The sequence below is a fragment of the Seriola aureovittata genome, chromosome 16 (assembly GCF_021018895.1).
Source record: "Seriola aureovittata isolate HTS-2021-v1 ecotype China chromosome 16, ASM2101889v1, whole genome shotgun sequence".
Taxonomy (NCBI): Eukaryota; Metazoa; Chordata; class Actinopteri; order Carangiformes; family Carangidae; genus Seriola; species Seriola aureovittata.
The window spans coordinates 19,092,415-19,116,568 of NC_079379.1; the positions used below are offsets into that span (position 1 = coordinate 19,092,415).

The following is a 24,154-nucleotide window of genomic DNA, read 5'->3' on the forward strand; positions in this document are numbered from 1 at the left end:
TAGGCTCCTTAGACTCCTGGCCATGTCTGCACTAAATGTGCTATGCTGCTGGTGTCCTATTAAACTTAGCTGGTTAACACCTTTAACTTTATCTTAGCTTTGCCAGCTATATTAGCCTTTTATGGTTTGCTGGAAATAGTTTATTGACTACTGAGTCAGAGAGGGGAAATGGATGGTTCAGCAATCTGTATGTAAGCACAGCATGTCGGCTGCATCAGATACTTCAAAGAACAAAGCTTCGATTTCATCACTAGCCTCAATTCAGATCTCAGTGATCCTTGACATAATATCTTAGAGCACTATTAATTAATCATATCTGCATCAGTTGTAAAAGAAATGGCATTAATACACTTTTAAGAGAATCAGCATTTTCAGACTGATTTCAACAACGACCAATCCACGATTTGGGCTGTTTACAATCTTCAGATGCAGAGATGCTGCATCATTAGTTAGAGTGAACATTAAAACAAACACACTGCCATTTCATCAGTGTGTTGCATATAAGCTATAACACAGTGGGCATCCAGCTGATGAGGTGATAGATCACAGAATAAATGCTTTCAAAAGAAATGATACGCACATGGTCCTCTTAATGAATTAGCCCCTCTACAAGTTTATCCTGGTGGTATCTGGATTTTTTTTTTTTGAGCCATACAGCTGCAGTCGTGTATACACATTTACACAGTTTGTTGATCTTTGGTGTGAAAAGAAGCAAATGCAACCGCTGCAGCAAACAGAAAATTAGCCTTTCTTCACACTGCACAGTGGAACGGTGCACCACCACACCTATGGCAGTTGAACCTTCCTGCAGCTGCTTTGCAGTCATATGAGGATTTTGCTTTGTATTTCTCTCCAGCAGACTTGCAGTTTTATCTGAAAGTTTTTCAGATCTTGTCTCCACTTCCACAGTTCCCCTTGACTGCCATTTCTTAATGACATTTCGGACAGTGGAATTTTCAAGCTGGAAGTGATTTGATATCTTTTTATAGCCTCCCCTGCTTTGTCAGATCTTCTTGCACATGCCACCATTACTTAAATTTTTTTTTCTTCTGTTTTTGAGTTCATGAAATAAAAAGAAGCAGAGAATTAACATTTAAAGGAGAAGCTCATTTGATGTAATGTTTAACTTAGAAGGTCAACAAAATATGTAATTTATGTGTGCGCAAACCTTTGGACACAACTGTAACTACCAACTCCAGCATAAATACTGAATCAATATATAATATAAAAAGACCCACTCAGCTAGTTAATATTTACAACCAATATTAAAAACTCTCAGTAAATCTAAGGATGTTACTTTTCATACACTAATATGTATCTCCAGCACGAAGCTTCATCTGATGCCACCTAATGAAAAGAAAAACATTGTTGGACTGTGTAGCCAAAATGTCCTGGTTGTCACCAAAGGTAACCCCTCCCTCACCTACCTTCACAACGGGGAACAGCATTGTCCCACACCACGTTGCCATCCTTGAGAATGCAGGAGATGGTCTGAGAGCCATGGGTCTTAACGAAGCCCTCTTCACACAGGAATGAGATGGAGCTGCCCAGCTGAAGGCTCTCACCAAATCGCTTCCCATTAACAGGAACACCTGGGTCTGGGCACTCGTTGTGGCGAAATGCTATGGGAAATTTAGAGAGAAGATGGGTTTAGCATGAAGGAGACAGAGATAGGGATGGAAAAAAAAAAAAAAAAAAAAAAAAAAAAAATGCTTTTCTAATTCCTAAAAACTGATTAAATTTTTTAAAAGAAATTAAAAACAAAGTGTCACTTGCATGAAAACATACAAAAAAAAGAACAGATCACATGTAATTCTGCTGGTATTAATCCTCATCACATATTAAATACTCGCTGCGAAAATGCTAATTTCCATGGAGATTCTAAAATAATTACCCAAGTTTCTTGACAAAACTTTTTCCCTCTACTGTCAGCGTTTAGCATTGCCAGCATTTAACAAGAAGAAATTAGTTTCACTTAGTGAGTCACATTGATTCACCCTGCTGCAGTAATTCTAGCGGGCGGGAAACCACACCGTATGCAAGATCATCAGTGCCAGATGACGCCGCTGAGCGATACGCGGAGCAAACGAAGGAAAATTGTTTTTCATACATCCCCAAAAACTTTATCTATCAGACTTCTCAATGAGTAGGCACCGGTTAGAAAAGGCCACGCAGTCACACAAGAAGAGGCATAACCCTGGAAACAAAGCATGTAAACAAATACATCACCTTTGCCACTATCTCTCTCACTTACTCTCTCGCTCTCACTCTTGTACACACACGCTGGGGAGGTGACACGTGTAGGTGTTGATGAATCCCTCTTCTTTATCCATTGGACCCAAACAGAGTGCCAGCCACACCTCATCCATCACAATCATCTTATTTATTAACGTGCCAAAAATCCCCTCAATACAGTTTGGCATGTCCTTAATTAACATGAATGATGGAAGTTGTCCGCTCGGCCCCACAACCCCCTAAAAAACAGTCCTGCAGTTAGATGACACTGTTCTCGGGAGCTAACCGTCATCTCCAATTAACTGCTCTTGACATTCATTCACCGTGCTGCATCGCTTATTTATTTATTCATCTAACTTGCTAATTAATGCATTAGCCACCATGTGTTGTCCACATTGTGGCTTTGCAGAGGCACCTGGGCTGAGCTGATGGCATGGGTGCAAATGAGCTAGAGCCAGTGCCCAAAGAGCATTCTGGGTAGGCTGGTGGAAGGAGATGATATTAGGGGGGGTACAGACTACAGAGCACATTGTAATTAGAAATACCAGCCACCGTAGAGTAGTGGATTAAATGAACATACACATTATAAATAGGAACATTTTACTAAAAAATAAAAAATTTGCTCTAATAATTCTAATATCAAGTTACTCCCCGCTGCTACAATAAGAACCACCAAACTGCTTAAGTATTAAAAGTAAAGACATTTTGTATAAACAGTTTGAATGAACATTTTGCCCAGAGTAAAGCCTCATGCTAAATCCTTTAGAAGCAGGCAGGTTTGGATCAGACTGAGATGATCAGATTTCACGTTTTACTCCTCTTTATATCATGATTTAAGGGCTACTCACGTTAGTAAAATGTCCTTCATTTCTGTTGAGTTTTTGTTGAGTGGTTGGAAGATTATGAAAACTTGAGCTGTGTTTTAGAGAGGGAGCCTTTTTTAATGGAGGATTTTATTTGCAGTTTTGTTAAGTTCTTGTCTGACAAACTGCATTTCTACCTAACTAACTAATTACTAAAAACACTATGTTCTCCAGTAGTTAATACCAGTGTCTTTTAGTATAATACTGTTGTTGACTAAGGCTGAGAAGTATAAACTAGAAGATATGAAAATAACAAACTGTAAAAGTAAAAAATAATGTTATTGCCTGTGTGAAAGTGAGTCACTGCAAGTAATCGTAATTCTAAGTCTCACTGAAACAAACCTCCTAACGGCACCTTAACTATAAAAAGCTTTGTGGCTTCATAAGTTTAGGGTTAGACACTTTGCATGGAGATATTTATTTTGGGATGTGGAAAAATGCAAAAATCAGGCTCATTACACAATAGTGCACATGCAATGAATTCAATAACACTGCTGCCAACCCCTCATGGTACAGTATATCCATGAAATGGGCTTACCAGCACGCAGCCAACATGTACTGCGTTAAAACCCATCTGGAATTTCCTCAGAAGTCAGCAGCTACCCAGAATAGAATATAATGAGCACTGCCGCGATGTATCTGTCAGGTAAGGGAGGATGCTGCATCTTTGTTTGGGTTTTATTTAAATGTCAAGTCTCTATTTAGACAATAAAGACAGGGTTTTTGTCATTTCTCTATGCGACTGTGCATGTGAGTGTGTAAGGAATGTGTTGCTGATGGGTGAAAGAGTTTATGAAGTCTGTGGGAGACAGGCAAATAGATGTGACAGATGAATCATGACGCCCATTGCATTCATACAAACACACACACACATACTGTACACATGCACAAACAATTCAGAATACAAAACATCCATTCAATGCAGGATTTTCTGGTAAGCTTTAAAGACTTCCCTTTATCTCCTCTGATGTAGAATTCAATACTTACTTGTAAAGGTGATGTTAAAGCCTCTGTCTGTGTAGGTGTGGTCAGTCAGGAACTCTAGACGTGCTACATGGGCACTAGTGGTTATGGGAGGAGGCAGGACATCACCAGAGAAGGTACCCAGGATGGGGGACTCAGCCTAACAAAGACAGATACATTTAATAAAGGTATCATGAACTAAAATGGGAGAAAAGTCAGAGAGTAAACAGCTCCTGTTGATAAAATGACTAACAAGTGCAATAAAGATCAGAGCAAGGTTGTTTAGATCGTACACATAATCATTCAGGCTGCTTTTCCCACAGACAAACAGTTACTCATATACAGGTCAACAGACGAAGTCGCTATTCAAAGCAACTTATAATTCATCACTACCTTTCCCCCGTCTTTGATCGAGAGGAAGTCAAACTGTTTCTCCATGCTGAGATCATTGAAGGCCAGATTGATTCGGCTCTCAGGGTTGGTTATGATCAGCCACACGCAGTGCATATTGTTTCCATACTCCTGGGGGTAGTTGGGAGACAGCAGCACCCCAGATGGAGTGGTAAAGTTGAAGAAACAGGAAACTATAGGAGTGATGAAGACATAGAGAGACAGAGAGAAAAGGGAGAGAGAAAGAAATGAAACAAAGTAACAATAAAAAGGAGCATTGTTTAGGAGTCTGAAAACATTGTACGAATTCCAATTGCTTTTTCTGACTACAAGACAATATGATTTGGTTCATTTTATTGAATCTGTCAAAATCTACCTCACATCCCACATATACTGAAGGTATCTGTCTTTTCCCATGTGTAACAACAAAAATCATTGTTTCCTGTCAATGTCTAGTAAAAAAAAAAAAAAATTAAAAATGAGTTGGCAATGAAAATGAAAAATGGTCTCATCTCCCTCCCTGACTACTGGCAAGGCTGTCCCTTCACCCCAGTTGTTCCAATGGATGTGCTTATAGGGCAACAGCACAATACCTTGATGCTACTGGGCAGATGTAGCCTTCCTTGTAAAGGCAGCCCACAATTTCTGCTTTGTTCACGGTGGTGCAGCGAGGCTAAACAGGCATGTGCTTGGGTAAGGAGCCATACGAAAATGGCAGACCACGCTTGGGCTGTCGTTGCTATTTGATCTCGATTCTGACACATAGCAGCGGTTCCGGAGATGTTTCCAAATTTCTCAACCGTCCACCATAATTGATTTTCTAATAATAATATTAATTCTGAGGTGAGAAATAAGCCATGCAAAGAAAGACTTATGCTGCACATTATATCTACGCTGCCTTGTTTAAATGGGTTTTGACAAGGTTTAAGAATTTTATGTCATCGTCAGGACCACTCTCCTTACTTTGCTAATTGCCCTAGCTTCCCTTTGCTGTGATGTTTTGATTGTCAGGGGATGTTTCCTCAAAAACATTGATGTAAGCGGGTCAGGGGCTGTGCTCAATTGAGAATGGGACAACTTTTCTGGATGATGTGGACTATACCTGGTGAGATGTATGTAAGACTGTGAGAGATTTTTAAATATCTGCCTAGTGGGCATATAATAATAATACTCTACATTGTTTGTGTAGAGGACAAGACATCAATACCATAACTAATCATAGGTCAGTTCAAAGCTGATGAGGAAACTGCTGAATTAGTGGCACAATCACCGTTTTCACTTGAATAAATAAATATCTCTAATACCTAATACACATAAACAATTAGACAATGAACTGTACATTAAGGAAAGCACATCATCTTATTAACATTATCACCTTCAATGACAAAGACAAGCTTGCCACATTGTCGCTACATGACTAAAACAGTTTGTTAAATGTTAACTAAATAAACAGTTTCCCTTTATTATGTAGCCAAATTGACTCTAGTGCCAGCAACCTCTCTGTCAGTCAGCTCAGTGATGTTTATCTAGTTACTGCAGCTTTTTGTCCACCCTATTATGTTATCAATAATACAACAGCAGGCATTATCTGCATGGTCAGCTCTCTTTCCCTTTTCCCCCTGATCCTCTAACTCTCTCACTCTCTGTGTTTGTCTTTCATGGCGTTAATTAGCTAATAAGCCCTCCTATTGTTTCACAATCCACAGCCTCTGCTCGGCAAACTGTAGGGATAATCTGACCATTTATTATGCAGCTCTCCCTGCGCTCATCTGCACAAACGTACACATTTATGCACCCACGTCAGTAGTGTTGTACACATGCACACGTGTGCGCGTGGTGTATGTAGAGCCTAAGCAGCTTAAGGCATCCAAGAACGTACAAACACAGCTGGGTTTCTTAGCCGACCACTGGTTGTTCTTCTGACAGGTGATGTTCTTCTTCCCGACCAGCTCAAAGGCAGGGAGACACTCAAAGTACAGCCTGTCTCCATGACGGAAACCTGTCCCCTCCCGCTTGCCATAAGCTGGGACTCCTGGATCTCCACAACTGCCTTGGTCAATTTCTGTGCAGGTAAAGACAAACATATAACACAGAATATTCACTATGCAAAACTGGCATTGATAATAAGCAATTATTTCTACAAGCAGAGAAACATTAGTGTAGGTTATACAAATAAAGACCTATTTTTATTACCTGGTATCATAGCAGAGATATAAATTTAAAGGTCACAATTTCATTAGCACAATCCACATCACTCTCTCCTCTCTTTAACCTGCATATTAAATCAAATAAAAAAATAATATTGTTTAGCACCATGGGCACCCATAGCACATGAGATTGTCTCCAGTTTTCTTAAAAAGATAGATAGAGAGAGAGAGAAAGAGAGACATCTCCACTCAAGGTTATGGACTGACTGTAGCCTCCAGCAGATATTGACAGGATGCAACTACAGAAATTATAAGTCATATGGAGATACAGGATCTCACATTAAATCAAAACAAACCAAATGATGCCATTTGTCATTAATTCTAGTTTCAAGCAAGTGTAAGTTCAGCTGGTTAACACAAAGTCTCTGAGTAGTACTGATTTTTGTTTGACCCTATAATGTGATTGGACAAACATCCAAGGACACCCCCCACCCCCCCAATGCATTGCTTTATTTATTCATACATTTATTTTTACATTTGCATATTTCATTTATTTCTTTTACCGACTGAGGAGAAACTGCAAGAATTGTGCATTCATGTGCAATCGTACACAAGAAAAAAAAATACATTCAAATACAGTTCTGTTCTGCCACTGCAACCACAGCACAACCCCCCCCCCCCCCCCCCCCGATGAGAATAGATAAAATTTATTTTTCACTTGTAGGAAACACTGAAGGGAACATTACTTGAAGAATAGGATGTGCTCTAGATTATCTGTGCCAAGCATGAAGAGACACACTGACATTTTGGGATTATTGTTTCCTTCAATATTCATTTAATATATGTATGTTAAGTAAAGTGTCAGGTCCAAGATTTGTTTAACTTTGCTACTGTAAAGTCATGAACTAGGTGGAAACAGACAACAAACAACACCAAAATGGGCTTCATCTATTGTATCTTGATAGCCTTTTAAGGATATTAAAACATTGATATTTGTGAAGAAATAGCTCCAGTGTCTGTTAGAAATAGTTCAAGTGTTTGTTCTCACAGCTCAGTCTTGGGATGGCTGTCAACACTTGTTCATTTTTTTTTAAATGTTTTTATTTTCAGTTCCTGACACAATTTGTAGTCACTTTCACTGATTAAAAACTATAACTGCCAGCTCAGCTGACATATGTCAGGATGGTGGTACAACAATTAACTCTGGTTTACAAGTAAGATTTCAATTTGACTGATTTGAATTAGGGCACCACCGGTATGAAAAAATACTTTTATATTATAGAGAGAAAAAGTATTCCACTATCGTGCTTGTTTAGCATTACAGCTTGTGTTTTGAACAGATGTGAGGGTTGCATGATATGGAAAGTCAGGAGGTGTGTGCAACTGTCCAGCTCTGTAAATCCTCTTACATAAAAGGCAGTCCGAGAGTGCTCGCTATTATGTGTACATGTCCTTAACAGTGAACCAGGTTGGTTAATGTATCTGCAGCTGTTGAGTGTCACGGAGCTATTTCAGTTGCTCCTCGTTTGGTTGAAATCTTGCATCGAAGACATTCTTCCTGTCTGGAGCTGTAGCTAAGACTTAATGCACCTAACTGAATGGACATTAGCAATAAATGACTCAGTGAAGAGTTCATTGTGGGCTGACAGGACAAGCTTCTATACTTCATGACATTAAAAGTAATGTGATTTTCCTATTGTCATGCATTTAATTTTACCATCATTATCTTTGCCACTAAGTAACCTTTACTGTCTCTTTATCTTCCCCCCAAAAATGTGACTCAGTAATCTTGCAAACGTCTCTCTTATCTGTCTCTCCCTACCTCCCCCCTCCCTCCCTCTCTCTCCCCCTGAAAATGTATCCCTCCCTTTTACTGTGTGACTAACGTTCTCACTTGCGTTGGGAGCTGACGTGAGCACTTTCAGGGACACAAACACACACACACACACACACACACACACACACCTCCATGACCACACTTCTCCCTTAAAACCACACACGCCAATTTCATTATGGCAAGATTCATGCACAACTCTTTCTTTCACTCACTCTTTTTTTTTTCTACTTTTGCGAGGATGCAGATTGCAGATGGGAATGCTGAGGCATCCTATCGAGGCATCCGGATGGGGGGAAACACAGAGAGCGAATAAGATCATCCATCCAGGAAATGATGGCAGGGCCTAATACGATTTTAAATCGCACCAGGGGTGATGCTGGGTATAAATCCATAGTCAGCCCTAATGATGATCATCATTTAGAACACATATTTAGAGCTCACTGCTGGTTGGATGTATGGCTATCCTGAGGCAGCCTCATTCACAAGATAACACATTGATCTTACGTGGAAGTCACCTTTAAAAGGGGGAATGCTGAAAGCGAGTTTTAAGGTGAGCCTGAGAGAATTGAGGGGGAAAGGAATGAAGGGAATGTATAAGATCCAAAAGAACCTGCATCTAGAAGGACAAACCAGCTATAAGACAAACACAAAAATACATGCATATGCTAATGTATAAAAGCACACACACACAGTCATACAATCACTTGTTTGTCACTGTAACAGAATCACTAAAGAACCCAAAGTCCCTACAGTGCATTTCTCAAATAAGGCCTCTCTGCCTCCTGGGTCCTCACAATTAGACCTTTAGGGAGAGTGGATGCAGTAAATGAAAGAGCCCTTTGAAGTGTGTGTTTACATTAGTTTGTACATGTGGTTCATGGGCTGTGCTCGTCTGTAGTTGTGCATATGTTTGTGACTGTATCTGTGTGTCTCTGTGTGTGTTGGGTATAAGATGATCTTGTACTCAACATTCGCAGAGGCAGGGATGAATGAAACAGCATTTGATTCTCATGAATAAGGGAAATGACATAATCACATATTTGTTGTCTCTATCTGCTTGACATTCCACAGTAATCCAAGCATTGTAATGGGACTCAAACTCACATTACTGTGAACAACTAAACTGCAATCTCCGGAGGCCCCGGATGACATAACTGACTTTAATAGTCAAGTTTATTTGTATGAGCCAATATCGCATACAATGTGTCAATTGGTTTCACATCTGCAGTCTGAACAGACTCTAAACCCCACACACAAAAATTTAGAAAGGACATGACCTCTCTGTCCCCAGTGTTATCCCCAGTCCTGTAGGTGCATACTGTACTACAGTAGTTGGGTTTAGACCTACAGATGTGCATAACACCAATTTTGTTTGCATGATGAGAATCTCAGCTGAGCAACTGAGGCCGCTCCAGTGTGAAACCCACATTCAAATGCATGGGTAAAGTGGGAGTGTGTGTACTGGCATGACTGTGTTTGCAATTACACTTGATGATCAGGCTTAAAATACAAGTAATTGAGAATGCAAATTAGATTTTGGGTGCTCCAATCTGGGAGGTGAAGTGGTTCAAAGCGTTTCTTCCCCTTCATTAAGTAGAACTCATTGTTTTAATTACACATTGGTTCAGCACGCTGCTCCACTTTCTCTGTTATTTTTACTGATGAAAAATAAGCATCTGTGGGCAAGGGAGAAGCCTTGCTGTGCTTCTGAGAGGCAAGCTCACAAACATACACACAGACAATAGAGCACACGCACACAGATTCATAAACTCACACTCACTTTCATTTCCGTCTCTCCTTGCCTTCGCACATGCATGCAGGCACATACACGTACACGTTAACTCACATTTGTTAAACCTCACACGTGTGCAACCACACAAACAGATACAGATTTGGTTCAGGAGATAGGACAAATGCATCAGTTATCTGAGGTAGGCTGCATTGATAGCGCTGACTGTGTTTGACCACTTTATTTTACCAAAAGTAAGTGACTTTATTGTCCAGCCAAACTAAAAGTTGCCATGGAACTGGCAATCTGGGGCTTCATTCACTGATAATCCTTCCTCACTCACCTGCAGCGCTCCATTGTGTTTTTTTTTTTTTAAAAGAGATATCACTTGCATCTATATTTCCTTTAAAGGCTTTGTAATCTCACTCTATTTGTGCTACATGCCATGTGGCACATGCTTAATCACCTTGCATATTTTCTAAGACACTTTTAAAGTTTAATGACAAAAGTCTTACATGAGTCAGATGCAGCATTTTTAATCCCTATGTTTTTGAAACTAAACTGAGGATGATGAATGCAGGGAAAGGAAACAAGCCCATGATGTCAGCTTTGACCAGTGAGTAATAATGCAGGAGGGTGAATGACCAAAAAAGTCATTTCATTCTATTTGAAGTTGCCTCAAACAAGTCAAACAACCCTTTTAAAAATGCAGTAAGAAAACCCAGTGCATCTCACTGAGTGACAACCCGAATGTTTGAAGCATCCTTACCTTCATAGGACACCTTGAAGCCAAGGGAGCCACTGGTGTCGTCTGTTTTGAAATTGAGCCACATCTGGTGACTGGTGCTGACCACGAGGTCTGGAGTTGTGGTACCAGACAGGCTACAAAAAGAGACAAGAGGACAACGTTCTTAGACGGAAATCCCTTTAATGTTGGACGTGAATATACTGTCTGTAAGAATAACTGCAAGGTGTGTCAATTGTCAAACCGGAATCAGTTGTTTATTACAGTAATTATCATAATTAAAAGCTATGTTTGCACTTGTTGCCGTTATCTACAGTAGGTTTCACCTTATTAGCCAAAGGCCCTGTTTCTACTGCATCAGGAAAGAAAATTGTATCTGCAAGCAGCAAAAACAAAACATGATGTTACAGCGGCTTCAGAAAGTATTCCCCTTTACTTTTTCCAGTTTATTGTGTTGCAGATTTGTTAATGGTCAATCTACGATCAATGACGCAAATTTGTGACAAAGTGAAAACATATTTCAAGAAATTTGTTCAAAATCTTAAAAAATCAAAAACTGAAATCTCTCAAGTATTCAGACCCTTTGCTGTGATCCTCCAAATTGTGGTCAGGTACATCTTGTGTGCTTTAATTATCCTTAAGATGTGTCTACAACTTGACTGTACTCCAGTTGAATTGATTGACTCGCACTGTATGTTGGAACAAATACCAAGCCATGAAGTACAAGGAACTCTCTGTAGACCTTCATGAAGAAACTGTGGCAAGGCACAGGTCAGGACAAGAGTAAAAATACTTTTCAAATGCTTTGAGTGTTCCCAGGAGTACAGTGGCCTCAATAATTATGAAATTGGAATAAGTTTGGAACCACCATGACGCTTTCTAGAGTTGGCCGTCCAGCCAAAATGAGTAACTGGGCAAGAAGGAGAAACCAATGATCACACTAACAGAGCTTCATAAATCCTCTGCCGAGAAGGGAGAACCTGCCAGAAAGACGAGCATCTCAGCAGCACTCCATCGATTAGGCCTTTATGGTAGAGTGGCTAGACGGAAGCCACTTGGAGGAAAAGGCATATAGCAGCCTGCTCGGAGTTTATCAAGCAAGCATTAAAGAGCTCTGAGAGGATGAGAAAAAATCTCTGATCTGATGAGACAAAAATTGAACTCTTTGGGCAGAACTCCAAACTGTATGCCTGGCAGACACCAGGCACTGCTCATCACCTGGCTAGTACCATTCCTATGATGAAGCATGGTGGTGGTAGCATCAAGCTGTGGGGGTCTTCTCAGTGGCAGAGGGAGTGGTCAGGACTGAGGGAAGGATGAGTGCAGCCAAATACAGAGAGGTCCTTGAAGTAAATCTGCTCCAGAGTGCAGGCAACCAGAGAATGGGGCGACGGTTGATTTTTTAGCACGAAAGTAACACCCTACACATACAGTGAAGAAAACACTGGAAAAAAGTCTCTGGCTGTCTTTGAGTGTCCCAGCCAGAGCCCAGACTTAAACCCCATGAACATCTGTGGAGAGGCTTGAGGATGGCAGCTCAGAGACACAAGCCACTCAATCTGAAGGAGCCTGAGAAGATCTGCCAGGAAGAATGGGCAATTTCATTCATTTACAATTAAATCACAACCAAATAAAGTGCAAAAAGTGATGGGGTCTGAATACTTTCTCAAGCTACTGTATATTAAAACTATCTGACTTTTCTCATTAAAGAGAAGTACTCTAAAACTGTAGTCAATTCCAACCTTAGACGCCTTTTTTAAATCTAACCCTTTAATTCAAAACAGTTGGGGCCAAGAAAGTGGGAAATGAAGGCCAGATCAGTCAATGCCACAGACGTAATTTAATCCTATTTGAATAGTAATTCCACCCAACTCTAATTAGGATGTGTAGCTGCAGAGTAAGTGATTAAGGGTTCTAATATTAGTGACAGCACATGGAGAATGGTGGGAGTAGCAAGGAAGTAGTATCTGGATAAGTTGTCAATTTGGTGAGTTTCTGTAAACTTTTCTCAGTATATGTGGGAGGAAAAATTAAATAAGTAGTGTGTTCATGGTGTGCACCACGGTGCAGTATTCATGCTGAAGCTTATGGGGATTTTCACTTTGCATTGCACTTTGCAATGCTTGTAGTATTTGCACTCCTTTACCAAATTGTGTTTAGTTTATAACCTTGTTTTCTTTTGCCTGATTGACCAATAAAATGATATGCAGTTAAATAACATCAAACATTTTTCTTCCAGCTGTGTTTCCTACGACTTTCATAAAGGTCTGTGGTATGAACTATTGTCATCAACATCCAGCCTAACAACTTTGGATAGTGTGTTATAATTTCCCTGCAAGTTAAATGCTGCCTACAGCATTATTCTTGATGGGGGCCTGTTTCAAGTATTCTATCTGCTCATGACAATTATGCTCTTCCCACATGACGACATCATTTCCCTGATGGGGAAAAACCGTTTGTGGCATATTCACACCAAACTGTTCTTTTCCATTAACAGACTGTCAGTGAGCAGTGTCTTTCAAGTGAAGGAAAAGAGGGGATTTGATTGGTCGTGACTCATTGCCGATTAACCACCACATTTATGACTGTGCTGCTGTAGGGTTATGTGCCTCTGACCTTAAAGTTACAAAAGAAATAATTCCCTACACCCTGCACACGCTTGCCTGCACCACTGATTCAAGAAAATATAGTCCTGAGTTAAACTGTGCTGATAGCAGCAGTATATTCTCTGGCCCTAAATTGTTCTAGTTTGTTCGTGTGCAAGAGCGCATCCAATCTCAATGACAGAGTTGCTCACTCTGCTTTCATATCATAAAGAAGTCCATAAAGGGAGATGAAGTCCTTAATTGAATAGATTAGTTCATTTTCAGTGTTTGTGTGTTGTGAAATTATGTGCAAGTGCACAAAAATATTCAAGTGAGGAAGATCTTCCCTCATCAACAAACTCCTCCTCCACAAACCTTTCCCTTATTTTATCTGCAACCTCCTCCCAGGTTCTACCGGGGCGAGGCAGCCTCACATAAAAATTGATCAATAAAAACTTTATTAACGTGGTAAATTTCAGCACAATTAATAACAACATCCTGTGAATTGTTATGGAGCATCTGCTATCACAAACTCCATTAGGAAGCATCAATATGCAGTTCGCAATGTTGCACCACATGGCTGTGATCTTGTTTTTAACATTGAAAAGAGTGATGATTGACAATGTGGTGCGGCATCTATTTTTCATGCACTACTGCATCAGGTGGTGATGAAATGAAAGAGAAACAGTACAACAGAGAGAAAAGGGCTGGAGGGGAAAGGGAAGAGAGAGGGGTGCTGCTGGGTGCCGGCAAGTGGAGGAGGAGAAAAGGCATGTGTGCCAAAAAAGAAGAAAGGTGAAGAGGAACGAGAAAGAGAAAGACAGAATATGATTACATGGAACATGAGTAGCAAAAATGAAAATGACTGCTACAGAGGAAGGTTCGGAGTAAAAGCCAGAAAGAGTCAAGAGAACAGACGGAAGATGAAAGGCAAAGAGATGGAGGTCAAAGGAGTCACTCACACATGGAAGATGGTCTTCTGGTCTCCCACCACCTCGCCGTCTCCCACGGTCAGGGTGTCATAGCCTCGCTCCAGGTCAAAATCCTCAAATGTCAGCTTGATCACCTAGACAACAGCAGGGACATCGCCAAGACAACCATAAGCGACAGACGTTTGAACGCTCCCTACACCAGGTGCAGAGGAGAGACCCCTTCCCATCTGTGACTTTCCATCCCTCTGTCCATCAATCTATCAATCTCCTCTGAATATTTGCCCAGCTCATTTCCATTCACACATATGTACCAGCTGTGTGTATTCTATCGAACACATCTGTGCTTTACTGGTGTCAATTTATTTCCTTTCTTGTAAATACTCACATACGTGACTATGAGTTGTATACTCTGTAACATCTGACTTTCAGTCTGTTGATTATAAACTCTCTCCCACTAATCAAATATCTGATTGCCTTCCAGAAGGTCTGCATGACCCCTACTACTTGCTCATCAAATCAGCAGGTTGCAGACGCGCTTGTGGCCTATTTAGCCAGACTTCGAATGACTTTAAGAACACCAGGGAGATGTGGCATGGGACTCGAGGTTGTCCACAAGGTGAATATATGCATCATAAAGGTGACACAAAAGTTTTTAAAGATTTATGTACTGGATTTTAACTGCGAAGAGGAGACAAAAAACACACACACACCTATTCATTTCATCTAATTTCTGTGGTGCAGGTGGGAGTGTGGGAGAGAGGGTAAGAAAAACAATAAGTGTGCTGTAGCTGAGGGAAGCAAGGGACAAGTCAGATAAAGACAGACAAACAAATAAGATTTGATTACTATAATCCAAAATGTTGATATATAAAGACATAAAAAGCAGGGGTAATATGTGAGATTAATATATAAATTTAAAAATAGCAAAGCAAGGAAGGACTGTCTTTGTCTCCTATTTAAAATTAGCTGTTACTGATTTCCGCCAAATTCTTAATGTTTTCAGAGGGCTGAGAGAGCAAGGCCTAATGAAAAAGCTTATATAAATGCAAATTGCATTCTGTCCTATGTTAAACCCAGTGCCTAATGAAAATTGCCAGGGTGGAGAGAAGAGATGGATGGTGTGTTGGCAAAATAGGTCCGATCACTCAATAAATAGAGTTTCATACCACAAACGCACCTCACATCTGCCAGCCAACAGGTGAGGCAGAGTGGGAGGAGGAATAAACAAAAAAGGAATAAAATAACAGGAAGTATATATATAAACTTTATGTTGTTTGGGATCTCTCACGGCATGTCTTGACATTTTGGTTGTTTTGGAACGGAGACCCTTGTGTCCCCGAAGCTGACGGATAAACACTTGAAAGATTGTCAACTAAAAACAGCTGCGTTCAGTACCTTCAGGATATTATGAAGGAACGACGCTTGTCAAGAACCCACATTAGTCATGATGTCATGAGGTGGGATTTAGAGTCTAGCAGCGCTGTGTCACATCCCACCCACCTCCGTATGCAGTTCTGCCTCAGCCTGCTGCCTGACCTAACATCTCCTCTGGCTGGGCCTGTGAGGACGGGCAGGAATAGAAGCCCATTACAACTCTAAACAGAAAGAACAGCCTCGCTCCATCTTCATCTGGACCAGACACAGAGCGAGAGACAGCCCAAAGCACCGTTGTCTGTTTCAGCAGGCTGCCCGCCGGGTATACCCAAGGGTGTCTGTGTGTGTGTGTGTGTGTGTGTGTGTGTGTGTGTGTGTGTGTGTGTGTGTTGTGTGTGTGTATGTGTGTGTGTGAGTGGGTGAGTGTGCGTTTATACGCAGCCAAGCAAAAGGTGGGGTTGGGTGGTTGTGCGTTGTATCGGACTACCCCTTCTGCCTTCTGCCTCTCACCTCACACAGCCTCTCCTTCGCTCGGCGCAGCGCAATAAGAGAACAGATTTGTAAAACCATTTTGTTTGAGTTCAGAGAAGGATATTTGGCAGGGAAGCAGCTGGGCGGCCTTGAACACAACTCCAAAGTCAATGGTCTGAACAGAATGGCTATGACACTTTCATGATATCCTCTGAGCATGCTCTCAAAACCACTCCATTACTCTTCTGACCGTTTTTACTCTCTTCTTCTCTCCCTCACCACAGGTGTTCCTAACAACTCTCTTTGTCTTCTGTTGGCTCAGCTCCACCGTGCTTTTCCCTTTCATTTCCCTTATCTCTCACATTTTTCCATGGGAGACCTTCTGTCACATGGTGTGTTTAACAGCCCCCTGAATGTCCTGTAGCAATTATAAAAGTATGAAATGAGTCATGTGTGCCAGGAGAGCCTCCTCGAGAGTTCCTCCCTAACAGGTGCAAAAACACCAGTGAACTCCTGTTTTATTTTGGGTATTTTTTGCTGGCAGCTAAACACACCACTTAAGACACCACTATATCAGGCGATTACTGTTGCGAAGCTAAATAAGTGCTCCACACTGTTGCTTAGAGGAGCTATTTGTTAGTTTTGCTATTGCTACATAGCCAGCATTAGCATTAACAGCTGTTTATTTAACAGTCTAGAAGAAATGTTGCAAGTGCAGCAAATTTCTTCAAACTTCATTCCTTCATTCATTCCTCTTGTCTTGTAAACAAAATCATGGCTGAAGCTCTTGTCAAGCGACAATCACCACCAGTCACTCCGAGCAAGACCCCACATTTGGTGGCAGAGAAAACTTACAAATAGCCCCTTTAAACCCCAGGGTAATGACTTTTACCTTTGATGTGTCTGTGGCTGTGATGACCCAAGTGCAGTTGGCATTGTTGTCATACTGGACTGGGTAGTTCGGAGATGTGATGACACCACTGGGTCCTCGCAACTGCCCTCCACACATCGGTGCTACGGAGGAAGACACAGGAAGAGGCAGATGTTTGATCAATGAAAGTTTAAAGACACAATTTCTCATTTATAAACCGCAAAATCTGTAGTGTGTGTCAAACCCTCTCCTGCATTGCCTTCTAAATCCACAAGTCATGATGCTGTTTAGCTGCTAGTTGTGCTGAGTCACTCCTTCACCGTCTCAGCCTCCACCTGTCAAGGTTTCTTATTACTCTTACTAGCAATTGTATATTTTGCCTTCTGCATTATATATATTTCATATTTTCCTTGTGTTAGCTGTGTTGTGTTCAAAAACAACCTGTGGGGGTGTTCAAAACTCTGAGCTCAATCTTTACCAAGACGCATGGTTGGCATCCTATAGAGGATCCTAATGATGACAACCGCAAAATACAGCTGTGCAACCATTCAAAATGCATTTGCTTAACTTTAAGTCCCGTCAGTGTTCCTGACTGAACTGCAAGCAAGCATCACATTTGAAAGCTGAAGCTGTTTGGCAAGTGGTTGGTAAATTAGAAAGAGTAAAGAGCCATCTAAACAAAATCATCTGCAGTGCTCTCTCTAAACACTTAACTTGCCAATTTAGTGTAGCACTGTGAAAAAGAGATTCAATCAAACATATAAATCACACAAGTCTAAAAGTCTAAAATACACTGGAAAGAAGATCTTTTTGTAAATATTGTCAGGCTGTGTAATTTATTATAACAATAAAACAAACTAGATGATATCAGACTGTCTTTATCTTCCTCTGCTATAGTTAAAATGGCTCGCAGTACACAAAATACAGCGGTTAATATGGTTGGAGTACCTGTCAAGCATAGTTTTTTGGAAACCTGATGGCAAAAAAAAAAAAAAATACATACAACAAACAGAAATTGAGTATCAAACTTTGATACTGACATTGAAATGAGTAGGTGAGCAGTTTGCAAACCATGTTTTAAAGGACAATGTGACTTTTCCTATCAAGGCCTGAGGGCATGTACAAGGCAGAACTATTCAACACCCACTCAAATTAAAGTAGAATTTCTAATGAGTAATATGAGGGAGGTGAGTGTGTATGTGGGTAGGTATGTTGGGGACAACCTTAAAGTATTTGAAAGGGCCTGAACCAGCTACCCTGATTTTAATGAGTTACGTCTACAAGAGGTCCTTCGGGTGCTTGAGCCCCACTCAGTGGCTCTATGCTCCACCCCTCTCCCACCAGATCACTCCTATTGCATTGTAAAAAGAACTTTGGCGAAGCTAAAGTGAGAATAAAGTAATTAATACGAGTTGTTCTGACAGTGAGGGTGACCTTAAGGAAAGTAATACAGCAAAGAGGAAGCCAACTGAAGCTATCACATCCCCTCCTATTTTTCTTTAATCATGGGGATCATTTTGCCTGTTACACACGCCACCCTGTGTGTTCGGTGACAGACACCAAAGTGCAGCAGGCTGACCAGCAATCAAAATCCATGACCAAGAAGAATTGTTACAGCTCAGTGTGACCAGAAATGTGAATTTCATATTAAGAGAATGATTTTTTTTTTCCCCCAGAGCTAATGATAGTGCTGTTCATTTTAATGATGACTAATACTAATTTAGGTTACAGATCTTCAATTATTCCTGGCTGATGTTTAATCTTCATCGAAACAGTGTGAGGCAAGAACAAAGGCACAGTGACAAAAGGTTAAATGAAGATGATGGAATGTGGTATTTTTAAAGGGCAATTTCACTGACAGTTTTGCAGATCTTATGTCAATCTTGAATATTTCTTTACATAAAACAGAAAACCAGCTGACGGTGATACTATGGCCTGCACTCAAAAAGGATCCATCACTTTTTTGTGTGATTTTCTTTTTTTTGTAGTTCAAAGAAAAACAGAAGACAAAAGTGTCAGAACTAGGCCTTCATCACTGTGTTTGATGTCATAAAACACCAAAACCTTTTTTTTTTTTTTTAATCCAGGTGACTGACAGTGTCTTAGTTGAGACGAAGCACAATCCCCCCACCAATATAATCCTTCTGAGATCATCAAGAAAGAATGGAGGTGCTTGGAGAAACAACATTGGCCTGCAGGTCACCTGAAAGTGGATAAAATGCGAAAATTCTGCAGGTGATTACATTAGACAAATCTCACAGAGATGATGGTGTTCAAAAGCCCTAATTAGGAAACTGGTAGAAAATGGGTCACATAGAGGTTCCTGCTGGGGATAAAAGTAAACATGGATGAAAAATCTCCCTATCGGTAGGCTATGTGTATTTGAAGGAAAATAATGGTGCACAGTTATTACAAATTGTACAGTTCTGTCAATGACCAACTTACCTCAAGGATAAGTTCTGTTAATGCGCTTTCTGATGATGTGATTTATCAACATGTCAACCTCAGTATAGGCAGGATTGTTTGGCTTAATTACTTAAAACTTTTGAGTTATCACTCAGCAGTTACAGGGCCCTTTTGGAGGAATGACAAAGCATTTGGTGCTGTTCAATCAGTGAAACAAGTAACCAACCACTGGCACACCTGCCAATTTAAACCTGCAATTTGTTTTTCTCCTGGCTACTTGGGGGCAAAGAGTTCGAAACACAATATTGACATATCATCAACTTTTCAGTTGATATGGCCAATTTGTTAGCAAACTGTTGCTTATTCACATGTCCAGCAGTTATGGAGCAATAACATAATTCATTCTGAGTTGTGTGTTTCTGGCAACCTGACGAATCTAAGTTCAATGTTCACTCTCTTTTAGCTCTGTTTTTTAGTTTTATCCAACTCCTAAGAAAAATATGTTGCTCTTCAGCTACTAAATGCTCATGCTTCACCAGTTACTAACTGTGTCTGTCTGCCATTTGGTGTTGAACCAGTAGAGTATAGTGGGCCTTCTGCTGCCGAAAAGTTCTGTAGAGCTGAGGGGAGCTTTCATACTATCACATTGGTTCCACATTTTCATTTGATACATTTTTATTGAAAACACATCAATTTCAGCTGCTTTAAGGAGGAATGAATAGAAATAAGCTATTTTGTTTGGCTTGTGTTATCTACTTGAATCTCTCCTTTACAAAAGTTAGTGGTGGAACACAGAGCATATTTCAAAATATTTTTTTATTTTTGCAAATCTGGGCTACATAAGTAATTACAAACATGAAGCCTTAAATTGATCCTCTGTATTGAGTGCTTTCAGATTGGGACTGACAATCAGAACCCAGCTGAATTGAAACCAAAGTTAAACCCCAATAGAAAGCAATGCTTTAAATACATTTTGCAGTTGGAGGTCCTACCTACTAAAATAAAATACTAAGTATTTAGTATTTAGCTAGTATTCTAAACATGCCTTATTATTCACATTTTGTTATTGGATTTAGGATTTATTTTAATATATCAACATGTCCTTCTCCAAAAAATACACTTCATAAGTCAGATATCCATAAATGAAACCAATTATACTGCCAAAAATTAAAAAAAAAAAAATCACATTTAGTCTGATTAATTCAGTTCACTGAGGCTGAAAACTGAAACTGAGGGGAGCATGGGCATAAGTAGTACCATACAGCGAGGCTGACCACTTTTCCTCCCTGTCATAAATGGTCAGAAGTGAAGAAGACATGACTGATGGGCATCACTATGCCAGCATGGCTAAACAGCAGGAAGCAAAAGAATGCTGGGCAAAGGTCAAAGTCAGGCCAGTCACAGTGAAAATGGTGAATGAATCAATAGGAATAGAAAAGAGGAAAATAGACTGAGCATCTGCACAAAATGACAGCAGACTGACAGGCAAACACATCACAGTCAGGGCTCTGATTATGGAGATATAAATGGAGGTCACATTGTCCGTCTACACGTGTGGAGTTAACCCACATGACAGTCTTTACCTCTGCATATGGGCCGATCGTCACTCCAGCCTACGTAGCTGTCCGTCACTCTGAGGCAACTGATGCTCTTTGAGCCCTGCAGTTCATAACCCTCATCACAGGAGAAATGTACTGTGGCTCCTCGTCTGCAGTTGGGATAGCATACAGGGAGAGAAAACATCAGGACCACAAACCTTTCTTATAAAAATCATTATTAGGTAGAAAGAGTACAGATGAGGTAAGAGTAACAAGAAAAAATGTTTACTGGGAAAAAAATACAAATATATATATATAATTATTTTTTTTTCCGGCTGTGATTTCCAAAAATGCTGCATTGTGGGAGATGGATGTTACCCATTTGTCTGTATTTGACCACAGATAGAGACAATGGCTCTGACAGGAATGAAACTCCATAATCCCACCGGTAATATCACCATTCCACAGAGGCAGCCTATTAGTGTGCAGTGACTCAAATGGTAGCATATTTATTTTAGTGTACACATTTTTCTATCTGGTTTGGTTGCAGGGGCTTTATGGGCCATGACTTTGGGTAATGTGCTGTATGCTGAAGCACATTTCAAGATGCAGTACCTGATTTTGCTTTAGTACCCAACAGTGTCCCTATATTAAAACTAAACTGTGAACAAAGTTAAAGTCATTAACAATAAACTGGGAGTTCAGTTTGGAATAATGTTGGGGCTGAATTTTAAAAAGCACAATTTCACAGGAGACATTATGAAATGTACTTATTAATAAAGGTTGTCCCATTGCTACAGCAGTAAACTGTAAACATTTAAAAACTAAATTAAAAAAGAAGAACCTGTAATTTACTACCTCCAAGGAACTCTGCAAGTAGGAAGCATTCATTATTATTTCATTTTAACATAAGACAACTCAACCGACAAAAAAAATATTATACTGAATGTGAAACAAACTTCTTAAGAGCAAGAATAGTCCCATTGAAAATTAAAAATTATATTAATGGACGCAATAGCTTCAACGAAGCATAGAAAATAAATTACCTTGACATTTTTTTCACAGGCCTCTTGCAGTATAGCTATGCTGTATAGCTCAAGCCAGTATACATTAGTCAGTTATATACAGTAGCTAATATAGCCTAATATGTTTATCACTTGTCTCATTGGAAAGTCACTTGATGAGCATCTTTGCCAAAGAAAACTTGTATTATCTATCATTCATGTTGTGTCATTCATCCCGCTGTTGTTCAGGAATCTTTCATCTACTCAGTTACACTTGACAGTTAATTAATTGCTCCTGAAATCATTCTTCACTTGCATTTACCTGAAGTCTGAGCCTTTTCTTTTCCCTCGATCTGGGATCCCTGGGTCTGGACACATGTTGTGTCCTTGGGCGACACCCATCTGAGACACTAATGAGAAAAGACAAAAAAAAGGATGAAGAAAGGACAGATTGTTCAACAAAAGAAAGCTTAAACAAAGTTTGTTTATTCTTAAAATGTCATATTTTGCTGGAAAGGAAAGGAAGAAAAACTAACATAGATATAAAAGGGCCTATGAAAAATTTACTGGACATGCATTTGACAGGCAGTAGGATACAACATGTGTTGCCCATATTGCTCAAGTTTGATTAGATGTTTAGGTGAAGGTTCGTTGCCATCCCTGCACACAAGGCTATCGCAATCCAGACTGTTCTCATCTGTGGTTCTTCGAGGGTGGAATGAGCTACCAAGTGCTATCAGAGCAGGAACGTCCCTCTCCAGCTTCAAGAATTTCTTGAAGACTGATGTCTTCTGAGAACACCTACTCTCCTCAACACCCTTACATGTCTAACTAGCATTTACTATGCACTTTCGCTTAAAAGCGTCTTTACCATCTTTATGTTTCAAAAAAGAACATAAAAAGTAGATCAGCTATATCACATCTTGTTGTTATGAAATGTTTTACTTTCGGCCCTCTGGTGGCCAATAGTCACTTAATGCAGATTTATCATAACCAAACAAATTTAAGGTTAAAAGGCTGATGAGTGGAATAAGTTCTAACAGTTCCCTTGGCTTTTTCATATTGTCACAGGTGCTTGATATTTGCACTGCACTTGCATATATCAACTCATTTTAGCATACCTTGACCTGCTCAACATTTTTTTTATTTTACCAAGAACATTTTATCCCAGAGCACATCCCTGGTGGTGCTCCGTTAAATCATGTCACAGGGTGCAAAACAGTGGAAGGCAAAGTGCCAGAAAGAGGTCAAATAAAAACTTGGCCAACCAGGACCAGTAACCATTTGACTGACTGGGAGGGGTCAAAGGTCTTCAGGGGCAAATCAATATGACACCTGCTCATTGGCCAGGGTCCCAGTTTGAGGCAAAACGGCAACAGATTTAAAACAAGGCCCCACTGGTGTCAGCACTAGTAAGGAAAAGAATGGAAGACGGAAAGGATGACACAGGTTTAAGGTTACTGTTGAATAAACAGAAGAGGAGACTGTGAATGTCAGGCTTACTCTAATCTTCATAGACGATACTGTATTTTGTCACATTCAAAAACAATTGATCCCTACATATAAAACAAAAATCATATGATTAGATTTTAAAGAATTCAATGCAAAATCAGTATTTGGTTATAGCAGCAAACAGTGAGGTATTGATGGGGATCAAGTCTGGCAATTCATCTGCTGAGAGGAGGGTTTGGAGTCACTCAATCATTTAAAAGCATTGGAGAGAGAGTTTTTATTTATCAAACATTTGGTAAACTTTGCTTTAGATGTGAAGAAAATACTAAGGACGCATTTTTGCATGTTACAGGATGAAACGTTGATATATTTTTAAGGACTAATTATTTGTTGAGGTACAAATAGTTACTAACGATTTTTTAAAAATAATCGAAGTGATGAACTTAATTACTTATACTTGAAAATAATGCCTGTCCTTCCATTAAGGGTCACAAGCAGTCAAATAATTTGGAAATACTATGGAGAGGGAAACGTAAAGTGGAAGAAGGTAAAGTGAAAATAAAAAGCATTAAGGCCACAATAATAAAAGGAAAGAAAAAAAAGATTTTTCCA

At 40.0% G+C, this 24,154-nt stretch overlaps 1 protein-coding gene across 1 annotated transcript in view; it reads right to left on the reverse strand.

Moving 5' to 3' along the window:
* csmd2 (CUB and Sushi multiple domains 2) overlaps positions 1-24,154 on the reverse strand; it is a 227,600-nt gene that overhangs the window by 101,210 nt on the left and 102,236 nt on the right. The window contains exons 8-16 of the mRNA XM_056398872.1: positions 22,413-22,500; positions 21,132-21,256; positions 17,164-17,285; positions 14,457-14,560; positions 10,934-11,046; positions 6,331-6,513; positions 4,455-4,645; positions 4,086-4,221; positions 1,428-1,622 (exon numbers count right to left, since the gene is read on the reverse strand). Of these exons, the coding sequence (XP_056254847.1) occupies positions 1,428-1,622; positions 4,086-4,221; positions 4,455-4,645; positions 6,331-6,513; positions 10,934-11,046; positions 14,457-14,560; positions 17,164-17,285; positions 21,132-21,256; positions 22,413-22,500 (1,257 nt within the window). The remainder of the gene's footprint in view (positions 1-1,427; positions 1,623-4,085; positions 4,222-4,454; positions 4,646-6,330; positions 6,514-10,933; positions 11,047-14,456; positions 14,561-17,163; positions 17,286-21,131; positions 21,257-22,412; positions 22,501-24,154) is intronic.